Genomic DNA, 13492 nt, shown 5'->3' on the forward strand with positions numbered 1-13492 from the left:
CCCGCCTCTCGGCGTCTTCGGTTGGCCTTGACCGCAAGGGGGTGAGCTCAAGGAGGAAGAGGAGCCGGATTGAAGGAAACTTGGAGAGTCGGCAGAAGGGGCGGGGATGTTCCTCTTCCCCATTGGCTGGGCCTGCGGAGACGCCTCGATGCGATTGGCTGGGCAGCGTGGGCCGTAGTCCCGCGTCGGCCCGCCCTGCCGGCCTCTGGAGGCGCCGGGATTGCAGGCCCCGGGATTGGGAGCGCCGGCGGAGCCCGTGGCTTTTGGGGCTGTGTCCGCACGCGCTGGAGCCAGGCAGCCGGGCCTCTGCCGTCCGGTCTTCGTTCTCGGGGGGCGGCGAGGGTGGCCGGCCGCTGGGGCGGTGCAGGCCGGGGCCGGGCCAAACCGGGGCACGGCGGGCGTTGGCGCAGCCGCCGGACCGGGGCCTGCACGGACCGCCCGCGGCGCGCGTCTCGGGCTGTCTTTTCATTTCCAAGTGATTATTGTTTTGGATTTTTCTGCAGACGTGAATTTTGGTTAATTTATTTCACGCACCAGTTCTGGCCTGAGGTAAAGCGGAGGATGCGTTCTGGTGTCATTTGTCGTTGAGATGTGGGCTTTTTGCAGTCTGTGTGTTTACCTTTTGGATTTAAGGGAAGGGGATGACATTGTGATTTGGTCTTGTAACCGTCCATTCTCAAGGTCTCGCCGACGTGGTACAGACCCGGGCGAATCCCGTGTGTGACTCTTACCTGGACTGGAAGTAGGCTTTTTCCTTTCTCGCCCCATCTTTCTCTTTCCCTCTCTCCTCCTCTCACTCCCCTCCTCCAGAGCTTCTCCTCTCCCTCCTTCCTGTTCTCTCTTTTTGCCGCATTAAATCTTGCGGTAGGGTCTTTGTAAAATTCTGAAAAGGTTTAGGTCTTCAGCGTTTCTGTTTTACTTGCAGGTTTGACGACTGGGAGGAAATCGGGGGAAAGATGCCTTCTGATTCTTTCTGTTTGGCTGCTCAGGCTCGACTTGACTCCAAATGGTTGAAAACAGATATACAGGTGGGGTTTTGACATTCCTTTTTCCTGGTGTTTTCCTTGCCTACATAGTTAAACTTCTGGTGAACCCTTTCTTTAGGATATGTAAGGGCATGCAGATCAGATCTTGCCATATTAGAGAAGCAGGTTTGTTTTCTATAACTTTAAATGTACCTTTTATTGTGTCAGTTTTTATTGCTCTATTTATAGTGTGTGTGGCTACAGTTTAACTACAGTTATTTATAAGTGCAAGAAACGAGATATTATGCAAAAATTTTTTGTTATTATTTTTTAAGAGGTCTGTATCATTCTTAGCCATATCTTGGTGACTGTTTAGTGATACTTTTTGAGATGTTCAGTTAATTATGTGGGGGAGAAGTGACATACAGTCATTTATTATGTCCTGCAGAAACTCATTTTTATGGGATTCTGTGTTTGTGTTTCTGGAGAGAAGGGTTCAGTTGAGCTGTTTGTTTTGTATTCTCATTGGTCTTATTAAGAGGAGTGCTTGGATTTTCATATCAAGAACATGTGGAAACAAAATGTTAGCCTTAGACTCTCTAATAATTTGTTTTAAGGTAATTGCATGCTTGTCCAGAAATTGTCAAATAAATAATGATGATGTTTCTGTAGTCTTTTCTTTATCCCAAGTTAGTTTTGTTTGCAAATGGAAAAACTGTGTTTGTAACTCCCTGTTGCTCTCAGAAAGAAATGGCTGAAATATTTTGTTGTGTATATGTGTTTTTTCCCTCTTCCCAGAGGTTAACCATTTTAAGTATTTCTCAAGTAATCTTAACCTTGTTTAAATACAGTCTTACCTACTGCATGACGCAAGTCATGTATTCTGTAAGCAGTTGATCTTAGATATTTGTAGTGAAGCGTTATTGCCCTTCTTACATTTTTTTTTTTAAGTGTTGAGTCCCAGTTGGTTTCAGAGCCAAGTGTTAAGAACTATATTGTGGGTGATGGGATGGTTAACCCAAGAAGAATTGGGTTAAGAATTGGCAAAGTAGTGACTCTTTATTTTTTTAATTTAAACATTACCTTTTATTTAGCAATTACTTTCTGTTTTCCTTTGACTTTTTTTTTTTAAGCAGGGGTAGGGGAAGTGAGAGATGAATAATTTCTTATTTACAAAATCTTGAGATTCAGGCAAACTGATTTAAGAATTGTTTTTATTTTTTTATTTAAAAAAATTTAAAAGAAAATTTATTTATTTTATTTATTTTGGCTGTGCTGGGTCTTAGTTGCCGCACTCGGGATCTTTAGTTGAGACATGTGGACTTCTTAGTTGCGGCATGCATGTGGGATCTAGTTCCCTGACCAGGGATTGAACCCCGGCCCCCTGCATTGGGAGCGCAGAGTCTTACCCACAGGACCACCAGGGAAGTCCCAAGAATTGTTTTTGTATTAGTGTTTATATATTTTACAAAACTTTTTGAAGTAAAGAACTTTACCTAATGAAGTTTTTTTTCCCTTAGTAATTATAATTGAATAATTGCTAAATATGAGTTTTAGCATCTTGATCTAAAACCGGTTTAATGCTGAGTTGAGTGCCTACAATGAGTCAGGCAGGTACACATAAAAAGAAACACCACTCATGCCTTAGAGTGATTACCATTTTACCTTTGGTTTATTTAGTGTAATATACAGTGCTTGGCCCTTCTTTAGACATTTGAGTACTATTCAGAAGTCTTCCGAACTCCTAGGAATAAGTGAAGAGACCTAGGTCCTAGGAATAAGTGAAGAGACCTAGGTTTTGGATAGAGGAAAAATGTAGTATGGGTGTTGAAGCTGTGAGATAAATGAAAATAGTGTGAAAAAAGTGATTGGTGACCTTGGTTTTATACAATTTCTCCAGCATTGCTTATTAAATGTGAGGAATGAATGTTGTTGTTTTATCCTAAGGAATAACTTAGACATGGTTTACTCTTTGGAATCTTTCCTGAAAACATATATTGTGGATGCCAGCCTTATGCTGATGGGTTTTACACTTATCTTGTTGGGGATGTCTCTCCCACCTGGAGTGGGAAGGGTCCCCTTCCTTAAGTAGGCTTTTGTATTGGGAGCAGGATTGACACCTGGGTAATGAATAATATGTGGGGTAGAAGCATGTTTCTTAGCTGTAAGAGTTAGCTAATCTATTTTTCTATGGCTGTTTTTATTTGAAATGCCTGTGAAGTTTTCAGTGACTTTAGAAAGGAAAAATTTTTGGAGACTGTGAAAAGTTTTAATATGTCTATTATAGAGAATATAGACACTAATCCTAGACTTTCTTGATCAGAGACATTTAGATCCCTCAGGCCTGGGACTTTGTAACCAGCTGCCTCTAATGGAGTACCCATTGTATGGCAGACATATATCTGGTTTTTACATGTATGATGCCTTTTACTTCTTCAGTACTTTTTTCTGGTTGTTGTGTGGAGTTCCTTGAATCGCCATCTTCCTTCACAACTCTCTTGAGGAGGCAACAAATACAGAGCTAAGAAGTGTTAGCTACATAATCACTACCATTACCATGTTTATATTTACAGTAAAAGTCCTTCTGTCTAATGTGATTGGTAGTTTTTTTGGTGAACCAAAAAGTCAGTTAAGCAAAAGAACTATAAAAATAGTACATAATACCTTAAAAACTTTTTATTCTTAAAATATATATGCATATTTATTTCCTAGTCTTGTTTTTTTTTTTTTTTTTCCTTCTTTTTGGCTGTGCCATATGGCATGTGGGATCTTAGTTCCCTGACCAGGGATCGAACCCGTGCCCCCTGCAGTGGAAGAGCAGAGTCTTAACCACTGGACCACCGGGGAAATCCCTTGCTAGTCTTGATGTAAGGTTAAGGGTGTGTCTTTGAGCTGGGGTCCACGAATGGCTGGTGTTATCCTGTTTTTTCTTGAATAAGCTGTACTCAGATCAATCTCCTATTTTTGGGTTTCTATTTTTGGGTTCTTTGAAGTGGAACATGAAATTAGGTATGTATGAAGCAATTTTTAAAACTTTTTATTTTGAAATAATAATAGACCCACAGGAAGTTGCAAAGAAAGTAGAGAGGTCACGGTATACTCTTCTTCCAGACTCCCCCAGTGGTACAATCTTAGGTAACTATAGTATAATATTAAAACCAGCAAATTGACATTGGTACAATGTGAGCATAGTTCTATGCCATTTTATCATATGTGATTATTCATGTAACCACCACCACAATTAAGATCCAGAAGTGTTCCATCACCACAGAGATCTCCCTCCTGCTGTCCCTCTATAGTCACACTCAACTTCCTCTACCATCTTTGACCCCTGGCAATCACTAATCTGTTCTCCATCTGTATAATTTTGTCATTTCGAGAATGTCGTATGGTATGTGACTTTTTGAAACTGGCTTTGTTCACTCGGTATAATGCCTTTGAGGCCCATCAAAGTTGTTGACTATATCAATAATGCAACTCAGATTGAATTTTTCTTTTCTTCTAGTCATCAATTTAAAATGATTCAGCATGAAAGTTAGCTTTTAAACTTAAAGTTATTAAATGTATATATCGTCACTTTACACTTAGAAATATCAGTAAATTAAAAAATGTAAACATGAACATCTTGGTAAATTCAAATCTCAGGTTTTCCAGTTGACAGATGATACATAGAAGTAAAAGGATGTTGTACACACAGGTAACTTAATTGATTTTCATAATGACTTCTTGTGATTTCTTTCGTGTCTGTGAATAGGTAGTATTGCTCAATTTTTTATTCATGATTTTGGTTGTTTGTATCTTTTCTGTACTTTGGACCTGTCTTGTCAGGGGTTTATATATTTTGTTAGTCTTTTTTTAAAGAACTGACTTTTAGCTTTGGTTCTTGGAAAAGACTAATAATAGTTATAAAGGAAAGAAAATGAGTTTATCATCAGACTTGACAACAAGGCCTTATGCAGAAGAAAGCTGAGTAACATATTCATGGCACCCGAGAAAAGAAAATGTGAGCCAAGGATTTTATGTTCTAGCAGAACTGACTTTTCAGGTAAACAGGACACAAGTTTATCAATGAGCAGGAACTCAGAAAATATTGTTTCCAAGAGCCCTTCCTGAGGAATTGAGTAGAGGAAGATCTTTAGATGACTGAATGACTGTACATGGACATGAAGACTGGTGGTGGGCATTAAACCTATAGTTATGGGTAGAACCCAGAGTGAGTTTTAAAAGGCAGAGAGCATAGCTGTTACAACAGCTGTATGCTTAGACATGTTGGATTATAGTAGAACTGTTCTGCAGTGTCTAATTTAGTAATCCTGTGCGTTGAAGTTTTCACTTTAGGTCTTGTATTTTCATCTTTAGAGATTCCATTCCATTCCTTTTTATATCTTCCATTTCACTTGTCATGATGTTCATATTTTCCTCTCTGTGAGTACATGGAACATATCTATAATAGAGCTTTTAACATTCTTGTCTGCTAACTCCATCATGTCTGTAATCTCTGCATTTATTTCGATTGACTGAATCTATCATTTCTGTTGATTTATTGCTCTGGTTATGGGACATGTTTGCATGCCTGGTAATTTTTTATTAAATGTTGGACATTATAAATAAGTATTATGTTATTCTGTGTTAGATTTTGTTTTATTCTTTTACAGAGCATTAGTTTTGTCTGGCATGCATGTAAGTTACTTGGGATCAATTTGGCCTTTCAAAGATTGATCCTAAGGTTTGTTTGGGCTGATCTAGCACAGCCTTTAATCTTGGCCTAATTTATCTGCCTTATTAAGGCAATGTCCTTCTCAGGACTCTAATGCTTGGTGTGTTGGGAGGTCTTTCTATTCTGGTTGGTGGAAACACAGGATTTCCCAGACTGTGAATCATGGGGGTTCTGCCTACTCCTTTTTAGTGCTTCTTTCCCCAGCCTTGGGAGTGTTCTCAACTCATACCCAGATCAGTTCTCAGCCAGAATCTCAAGGGGTCCCCTCTTCCCATCTCCAGAGATCAGCCTCTCTGCAGCCAACTTCCTCTCCTGTATTCTTGTCATTTTGACCTACTTATAGCTGGTCTGTCTCCTCCATTCAGCAAGACCTCTGGGCTCTATTTGGGTTCCCCTTTCCTGTGTTGCAGCCTGGAAGCTGCTTCTAGGCATTAAGTTTGGGAAGTTGTAGCCCTTACTTCATTTGTTGCCCTTCTCAGGGATCACAGTTCTGGGCTGTCTGTTGTCCAGTGTTGGAAAACAGCTGTTCGATATATTCTGTCTGGTTTTCTACCAGACAGGTAATTCCTAAAGAAGTTAATTCTTCACAGGTAGAAGCGCAGGCCTTCCCAATCTGCTTTTAATCTCATTTATTGACTTCTTAATTTTAGATATTGTTTGTTTTGGTTTTAGAATTTCCACATTTTTGTTTGAATGCATTTTATTGAGGTATAATTATATTTAGTAAAATGCATCTATTTTAAATGTTTAGTTTGAAGTGTTTTGGCAGTTTGCTTAACTGCCACATTAGGTACTTTTCTATAGTTTCCAGTTCTCTGCTGAAATTGTTCATGTGATCTTTTAATTGCTTGAACATGTTAAACCTTGTGCAGCCTCTTTAGATTCCTCGACTGCATCTCCCTTTCCCTCTGGGTTGATACCCCAGCGTGCCTGTGGGCTGCCCTTCTACTCTTCGTCTTAGATATAACGTCATACAGCAGGGTGTAGGTTAGGGCTTCCCAGCTGCCTACCATGGAGTTGCAGGTGACATCGTCTGGAAGGTGGGGGAGAGCAGGAGCTCACTTTCCACAGGGCGAACATTCACCACTTGGTAAGGAGAGATACGGGAACTGGGTATTTTAATTCCCACCCCCCACCCCCACCCCCTTTTTTTCCCTCCTTGGACGGGTCTGTGGTTTCTTCTCGGAGACCTTGGCGAAGAGCCCCACATGCCTGGAGAGTATGCCTGCCGCACACCATGGAGTGGGGACCGGTGCAGTAAAACGGGAGTCTGCAGACTTTTCTTGTAAAGGGCCAGATCGTAAATATTTCTGTGGGCCATGTGTCCTCTGTAACAGCTGCTCACCTCTGCTGTTGTCGTGCGAAAGCAGCTACGGCCAGTACATAAAACAAGTACATGTTGGTAGGCTCCAGAAACTTTATGGATACTGAAGTTTGAATGTCATAATTTTCATGTGTCATGAAATATTTTCCTTCTCTTGGTTATTTTTCGATCATTGAAAAATGTAAAAGCCACTCTTAGCTTGAGGGCCATCTAAAATCAGGTCGTGGGCCACGTTTGGCCCCTGGTGGGCCTTAATTTGCTGACCCCTGTAGTAACTTGCTGCATCATTTGCTTCCTATGCTTCCTTGTCTTGCCTCCCCCTCTGCCCATCCCCTCACTGCCCTGGGCTGGCATCTGCTAGGGAAAGTGTCAGCACTTTAATCTGTTACTTGGGCTTTCCTTTTTAGGGCAAAGTCTGTATGTCTCTTTTCTGGATACACTCTTGATTTGCTTATGCTGTCTTCCATTTTCTTCATTTTTCAGTCATGTGGCCTTATCTTACCCATTTTTATTTTTGTTTGAGTTCTAGGTATTGTACATGAAAAATTGTTGTGATCACTTGGGGACACTGGGTAACGCTTTCCTCTTCCAGAGAGGATCTGTCAAACTAGTAGCACTAGTGACCTCAGGTTACTTCAGAGCAGCAGGGAACTGTGATTGTTCAAAACGGGGCTCCTACCGGCCTGCTTGTACCTCACCCGTACTTCTGTGTGTGTGTGTGTGTGTCCCTTCGGAGTTCTGCTCAAAGCATGGCATGTTTCCCTCTTCCTCACAGGCCTCTTTCCTGTGAGGACCATGGCTCTAGCCTCTCAGCAGCTCCACTGAGCTGTGCTTGGTCTCAGCCCTGCTCACAGAATTGGCAGGTGCCTCTAGGGAAGCAGCCTTTGGCTCCCTGGGCTGTCCTCCTCTCCTTGCTGCCTGGATGTCTTCAAACAGATGTACTTTATGTTTCTTTCTGACCTTTCCAGTTCTAGAAACCTGTTCTTAAAATTTTTTGGAATTGGTATATTGTCCTGTGTTCAGTAGGTGTTTAGAAAGTATTTTTCTGCAAGGCTAAGAAAAAAAACCAGATGTCTTTACTTTAGTCATCTGCAAATATTTGAACAGATCACATTTCAGGCATATTTTAAAAATAGAAGAAATAAACATTTTCTAACTATAAGTTAATCAAAATGCCATTTATTTCATTTGGCATATTCTATTTCGGATTATATTGTGTAATTATACAGTTCTGAAGTAGTAATTTTAATAGATACCTTCAGGGTCCTCTTGCCGAATTCTATTTGGTTTTCAAGTATTGGTAGCACCTGTGATGGCTCCCCCAGGCCTCTTTACTGCATGTGTTGGTGCATGTGGTGTTGGTGAGAAGAGAACAAGCTTGAGAGTTAGGCCTCTTCCCAAAAACTCTGACAGCCTCGGTGTTGTGTGATCTTGGTCAGGTAATTGAACTCCTAAGTTTTAGTTACTGACCCTCAAAACTGGGCCTATTGCTACCCCCCTTGCTGGCTTCTTTTCAGGATGAAAATGCCTTTACCTGCTATGTCATTTTAGAGGTGTGAGGTAAGAATGTAAGAGCACATTGGAAAAGGGTCCTAAGACTGAATAATGCTAATCAGAGGCATCTGGATTCTACGTGAAAAAAATTAAAATTTAAGGTCTGTGTTGTCACCCATTGGGAACGTTTATGTAAATTACCTACTAATAAAGACAAACTATTTATAGACTGTTGTACAAATACTCTTAAACTGCCAAATTGAAGTGACTTTCACTGCTTGTGCAGGTTATTCTTCCAGTGCCATGATTATTTCCCAGTTTTCCTGGCCCCTTTCTCCTTGGGATCCTGTGCTTCCTTCCCAGTGTCTTGGAATGCTCTCCCAGGGGCTTCATCTCTGCCTTCTGCAGCCTAGCTCTTTCAAGCCCTGCTCCAAGGAAGCTTGCTCTGTTGCCTTAGCAGTGTTCTTCCTTCCTCGAATCCTTTCAGATGCCCGAACCATTGTAGTTTGGTGGTTACTCGAGTTCACGTCCGCAGTTCCTAAGAGGCTTCTACAGCGAGTATCCCTCCAGACACCCAGTGTCTACCTTCCACACAGCTGCCCTACTCTCATCCTTCCCAGCATGACCCGAGTGATGAAAGAATGGGCGGTAGTGATAGTTCTTGTTTCCATGTAAACTGGGCTTCTTCCTTGGCTTATTCTTTAATAAATGTTTCGTCCCCAGCCACCCAGGGGTAATCCTAGTGGGCAGTCGGGGCTGGTCCATCCTCCCTCCTTCGGCGTTAGCATCTTCTGCAGGTCTGTTGCCCATGCTGTTGACTCCCAGATTTGAACCTCTAACCCTGAACACTCTGCTAAGATCTGGATTTGTATTTGCAGTATGTGTGTAATGTGTCTGTGTGTGTGTATGTGTGTACATGTATGCACGTGCATGGGGAGAGTATCTCCATGTTTATGTTCAGTAGTTGGTGCAAATCTCAGTGGTTAAAACTGAGCTAATTCCCTCTCATCCTGAGTCTGTTCCGTACCTGGTTTTTCACGTTTCACATCTGCTCTGTCCCATTTGATCTGAAATGTCTTACATACTCTTCTCTTCCATGTCTTGGCTTAGGCTCTCATCCTGTTTGGGGGAGCTCTTAGCAGAGGCCTCCTAAGTTATTTCCTTTGTTTCTGGTTTCTTCCTCTGTCCTCTCCACTGCCCTGACACTGAGTTATGGCTGGAGGTGTGATCATTTATTCCCTGGCCCCTAGAGGTGGCGTGTAACTGCTGGAGCACAGCACGTGTGGGGCTGTATTTATTCTGGCCACTGTTTGCCTACGTGGCTTTGTGGGCCAGGACTGAGCCCAGCGGTAGCTCTTAGCTGCCCACCTCTTACGCAGACCAGCAGATGAGCCAGGCCTTTCCATTCCCGCATTAAAACCTCAGGGGCCCTGAACGTTTGTGGCTCACTTTTTAGAAAGGATTTACTTCCCCCTCTGCCAGTTAATACTTTTGCTAGCAGTCATGTTTTGGTCTCAAGTATGTTTATGGCAGTTATCTTGTTAGTGATGTGGACAGATAAAATATGAGTGCTGAGAGCAAGTTGTTGCTTCTGTGAAAACTAAGTTAGATGTGAAATTGGTTTTCTGTTGCTATGTAACAAGTCACTGACCAGAAATTCAGCAGCTTAAAACAACTCCGTTTACTCTCTCCCCCTTTCTGTGTGGGTCAGGTGTCTGGCCATGGCTTAGCTGGGTCTTCTGCTTCGGGATTCACAGGCTGCAGTCAGGGTGCTAACCAGTCTGCTTTCTCATCTGGAGTCTCATTGGGGTCCTTGTCGGCAGAATTCAGTTTGTTGGGTGTTGGGTGGGGCTGAGCTGTGGGCTCCTAGGATATGCCCCCTCCATTGGCAGCTCACGGCAGTGGCTGGGAGAGTGTCTCTTCTGGATGGCCCCATCCTCTTAAGGGCTTTTACCTGACAGGGCCCTAGGGTAATCGTCCTTTTGGTTGACTAGAAATCAACCAATGTGAGACCTTAATTATATATGAAAAATTCCTTCACTTTTGCCACAGAAGGAAACAAAACCTAGTCACAGGTGGAAAGTCCCGTCCTATACTCACAGGTCCTGCCCACACTCAGAGAGAGGATTACACAGGGTGTGTGTGCTCCGGGGGGCAAGGATCTTGAGGGCATCTTAGATTTGCCTACTACACATCGTTTGGATAAAAGTGAGATGCTAAAAAAATTACTTGTACGGGTTAGGTAAGAGAGAACTGTAAAGGATTGCGGGAAAAGCCTTGCAAGTCTAAAGGAATTGTGTACTAAGATCGCTCACAGAGTGCCCTTCAGTTCTTGCTCCCTTTAAAGAAACTGAGTCTGGAAATAGTGGATGCTTCATGAGAGTGGCGAATGTTGGATTGATGACAAGGGACAAGCTGGTGGACTTGTGAACAAAGAAAAGGCCCTGACCTTCCATTAAAAGATGGGCAAACAGATGTGTCTGTTTTAGTGTAAAGTGTCTTGTCTGTCTGAGAAGAGGGTTTCTGTTGTACCTGCCGTTTTCAGAATGGATGCCTTCTTTGGGTGTTTACCATGCCCACGCCCTTCAGTGACTGCTTTCTCTGGGAAACCTTTTCTGACTTCCAAATACTGACAACCAAGAGCATTTTTGTGGGCGTTTTTGTTTTGTCTTTGAATATCACTATGGACTCGTGTTTTTGTTTTTGTTTTGTTTTTGCGGGCCTCTCCCTGCTGTGGCCTCTCCCGTTGCGGAGCACAGGGTCCGGACGCGCAGGCTCAGCGGCCATGGCTCACGGGCCCAGCAGCTCCGCGGCATGTGGGATCTTCCCGGACTGGGGCACAAACCCGTGTCCCCTGCATTGTCAGGAGGACTCTCAACCACTGCGCCACCAGGGAAGCCCCGTTATGTATTTTGATGTTCAAAATTATTCTAAATTTGGCCAGTGAGGGAGTCCTCATCAGGCTTTGAGCAGCTTTTTTGGTGCAAACTTAAGATATTCCAGGCTCACCTTTCTTTCCTGGTCCTTGACTCAGCCTTTTTTTCCCTAGAGCCCAGGTTTCATTTAGTAGGAAGTGGTTCTTGGAAACCAGTATCTGGGTGCTGGGTGTACTCACTGCTCTCAGAGTGCCATTGATTTTAGGTCTTTTCCAAAGACAGTGCAAGCAGATATATTCAAATATAAATTCATGCTGAGATTTCCAATTCAAATTGTTCTTAAAAACTTCCTTGATTTTATCTTTTATACTTAAATCTAGTAACATTAACATACTTTATCATAAACATACATTTTATTATATTAACATTGCTTTATCCTATAATATATACATGAAATAGTTGAAAAATTTTAATGTCAATATTACAGTTGTGAATAAGACCAATTAGTAAAGTTTAAGGGTTTTTTTTCCCCTTGAAGTATATCCAGCTAAAGATGTATAGTTGAAAAGGGTCTTGACATACAGTTGACCCTGAACAATGCAGGTTTGAACTACGTGGGTCCACTTGTACTTGGATATTTTTCAGTAGTAAATACTGAAGTACTACACGGTCTATGGTTGGTTGAGTCTGTGGATGTGGAGGAACCGTGCATATGGAGGGCTGACTATAAAAGTTATATTTGGATTAACCCCTGAGTTGTTCAAGGGTCAAGTGTACTTTTCTTTTTGATAAACAGGTTAATTTGCTTGTTACCAGTTATAGGCTTTGCTTTTTATGATTTAATTGTACTTTTTGAAAATGAAAATCATTTATATGTTTTAAAAGTAAATGTAAGGTATACTCAAAATCTTGCCTTCATTCACCTCTGCTGCTTTTTACCCACGTTCCCCTTCCCATCTCCCGATAAGTGATCATGTAATTTTTGTCTGGTTTATCTTTCCAGAGCACCTGCCCACATGTGTCTTTTTTCTTGTATCTTAGGCAAAACGTAGCACAGTATATAAGCTATTATGCACAGTACCTTTTTCACTTAACTGTATTTCTTGGGAAAATTTTCATTAAATGTTGAACGAATGAGATTTTTTTTTCATATTATTCTTTAAGAATTGCATTGTGAGTGTGATTACTCTGTAAGTTTATTTTATTTATCATTGCCAGCTTGCATTCACACGAGATGGGCTCTGTGGTCTGTGGAATGAAATGGTTAAAGATGGAGAAATTGTATATACTGGGGCAGAGTTAACACAGAATGGAGAACTTCCTTCTAGAAAAGGTAAGGGCCTTTAGTATTTTTCATTTTGTGAAGACCTTTATAAATTGCATTTTATAGAAATTTTGGAATGTGCTATAGGAACAGAAGTGTGCTTGAGTGTAACTGAAGTTTTGTTTTCACTTTGGAGATGTCTAAATGATAGTTAATATTAGGAACTTCCTGGATTTCATTATTCTGTGTGAATTGAAGGCCTTTTCACGGCAAAACCACCTCGCTGTGGTGTCCTTCCTCTGATGTCTCATTTGTAGCTTATAGGAACTCCACTTAATGTTTCTTCATTAAGTTTTGAAATATATATTGCTTTGGCTAACTATAAATTGTGGTTATTATAAGGTCGAGTGGAAATAATCAGTATTCCTGAAATTTTTCCTGTATGACTCTCGAGTGGGAGTGTATAAAACACTTTTTGGAAGCCTTCAGCCTGTGGCCTGGACTTGGCTCCCCTTCTATTGTATCTTCTTGTCTATGCAGGGAAATATCAGTGAACACTCTTGTTAGGCCTGTAGTTATGAAAACGCAATGAAATTCTGTCACTCAGTTGTTCTTGACTTTGGCTGTGAATCAGAATCACTGTTTAGGCTTTAAAAAGAAATGAATGCGTGGACCCACCCCAAACCTGAAAAGCCTACAGGTCTACACAGTGAGCAGCCGCATGCCTATCCCCCAGGCCCTACTAGCCCCTCCTCTGTCCATTGGTGTGCCTTACCTGGTGCCCTTGGGCACTTCATGCATGGTATTAACAGGGTCCAGTTCAGTGTAACTTTTTGTCTTTAAGGTAAAACT

The 13492-nt window shown here is 41.8% G+C and overlaps 1 protein-coding gene across 9 annotated transcripts in view; it reads left to right on the forward strand.

The window, feature by feature from the left end:
* Window positions 1-226: 226 nt before the first annotated feature.
* The window catches only part of HERC2 (HECT and RLD domain containing E3 ubiquitin protein ligase 2), a 232145-nt gene continuing 218879 nt past the window's right edge, over window positions 227-13492 (forward strand). For 8 of the 9 annotated variants that reach the window (XM_027082455.1, XM_027082463.1, XM_027082459.1 and 5 more), the window contains exons 1-3: window positions 227-549; window positions 926-1028; window positions 12595-12709. In XM_027082455.1, the coding sequence (XP_026938256.1) occupies window positions 957-1028; window positions 12595-12709 (187 nt within the window). In that variant the 5' untranslated portion in view covers window positions 227-549; window positions 926-956. Of the gene's footprint in view, window positions 550-925; window positions 1029-4632; window positions 4663-12594; window positions 12710-13492 lie in introns of those variants that run through there. The other variant, XM_027082460.1, reaches the window with a different exon arrangement.

The sequence above is a fragment of the Aethalodelphis obliquidens genome, unplaced genomic scaffold (genome assembly GCF_003676395.1).
Source record: "Aethalodelphis obliquidens isolate GAN/ISIS:26980383/991018 unplaced genomic scaffold, ASM367639v1 scaffold47, whole genome shotgun sequence".
Classification (NCBI taxonomy): Eukaryota; Metazoa; Chordata; class Mammalia; order Artiodactyla; family Delphinidae; genus Aethalodelphis; species Aethalodelphis obliquidens.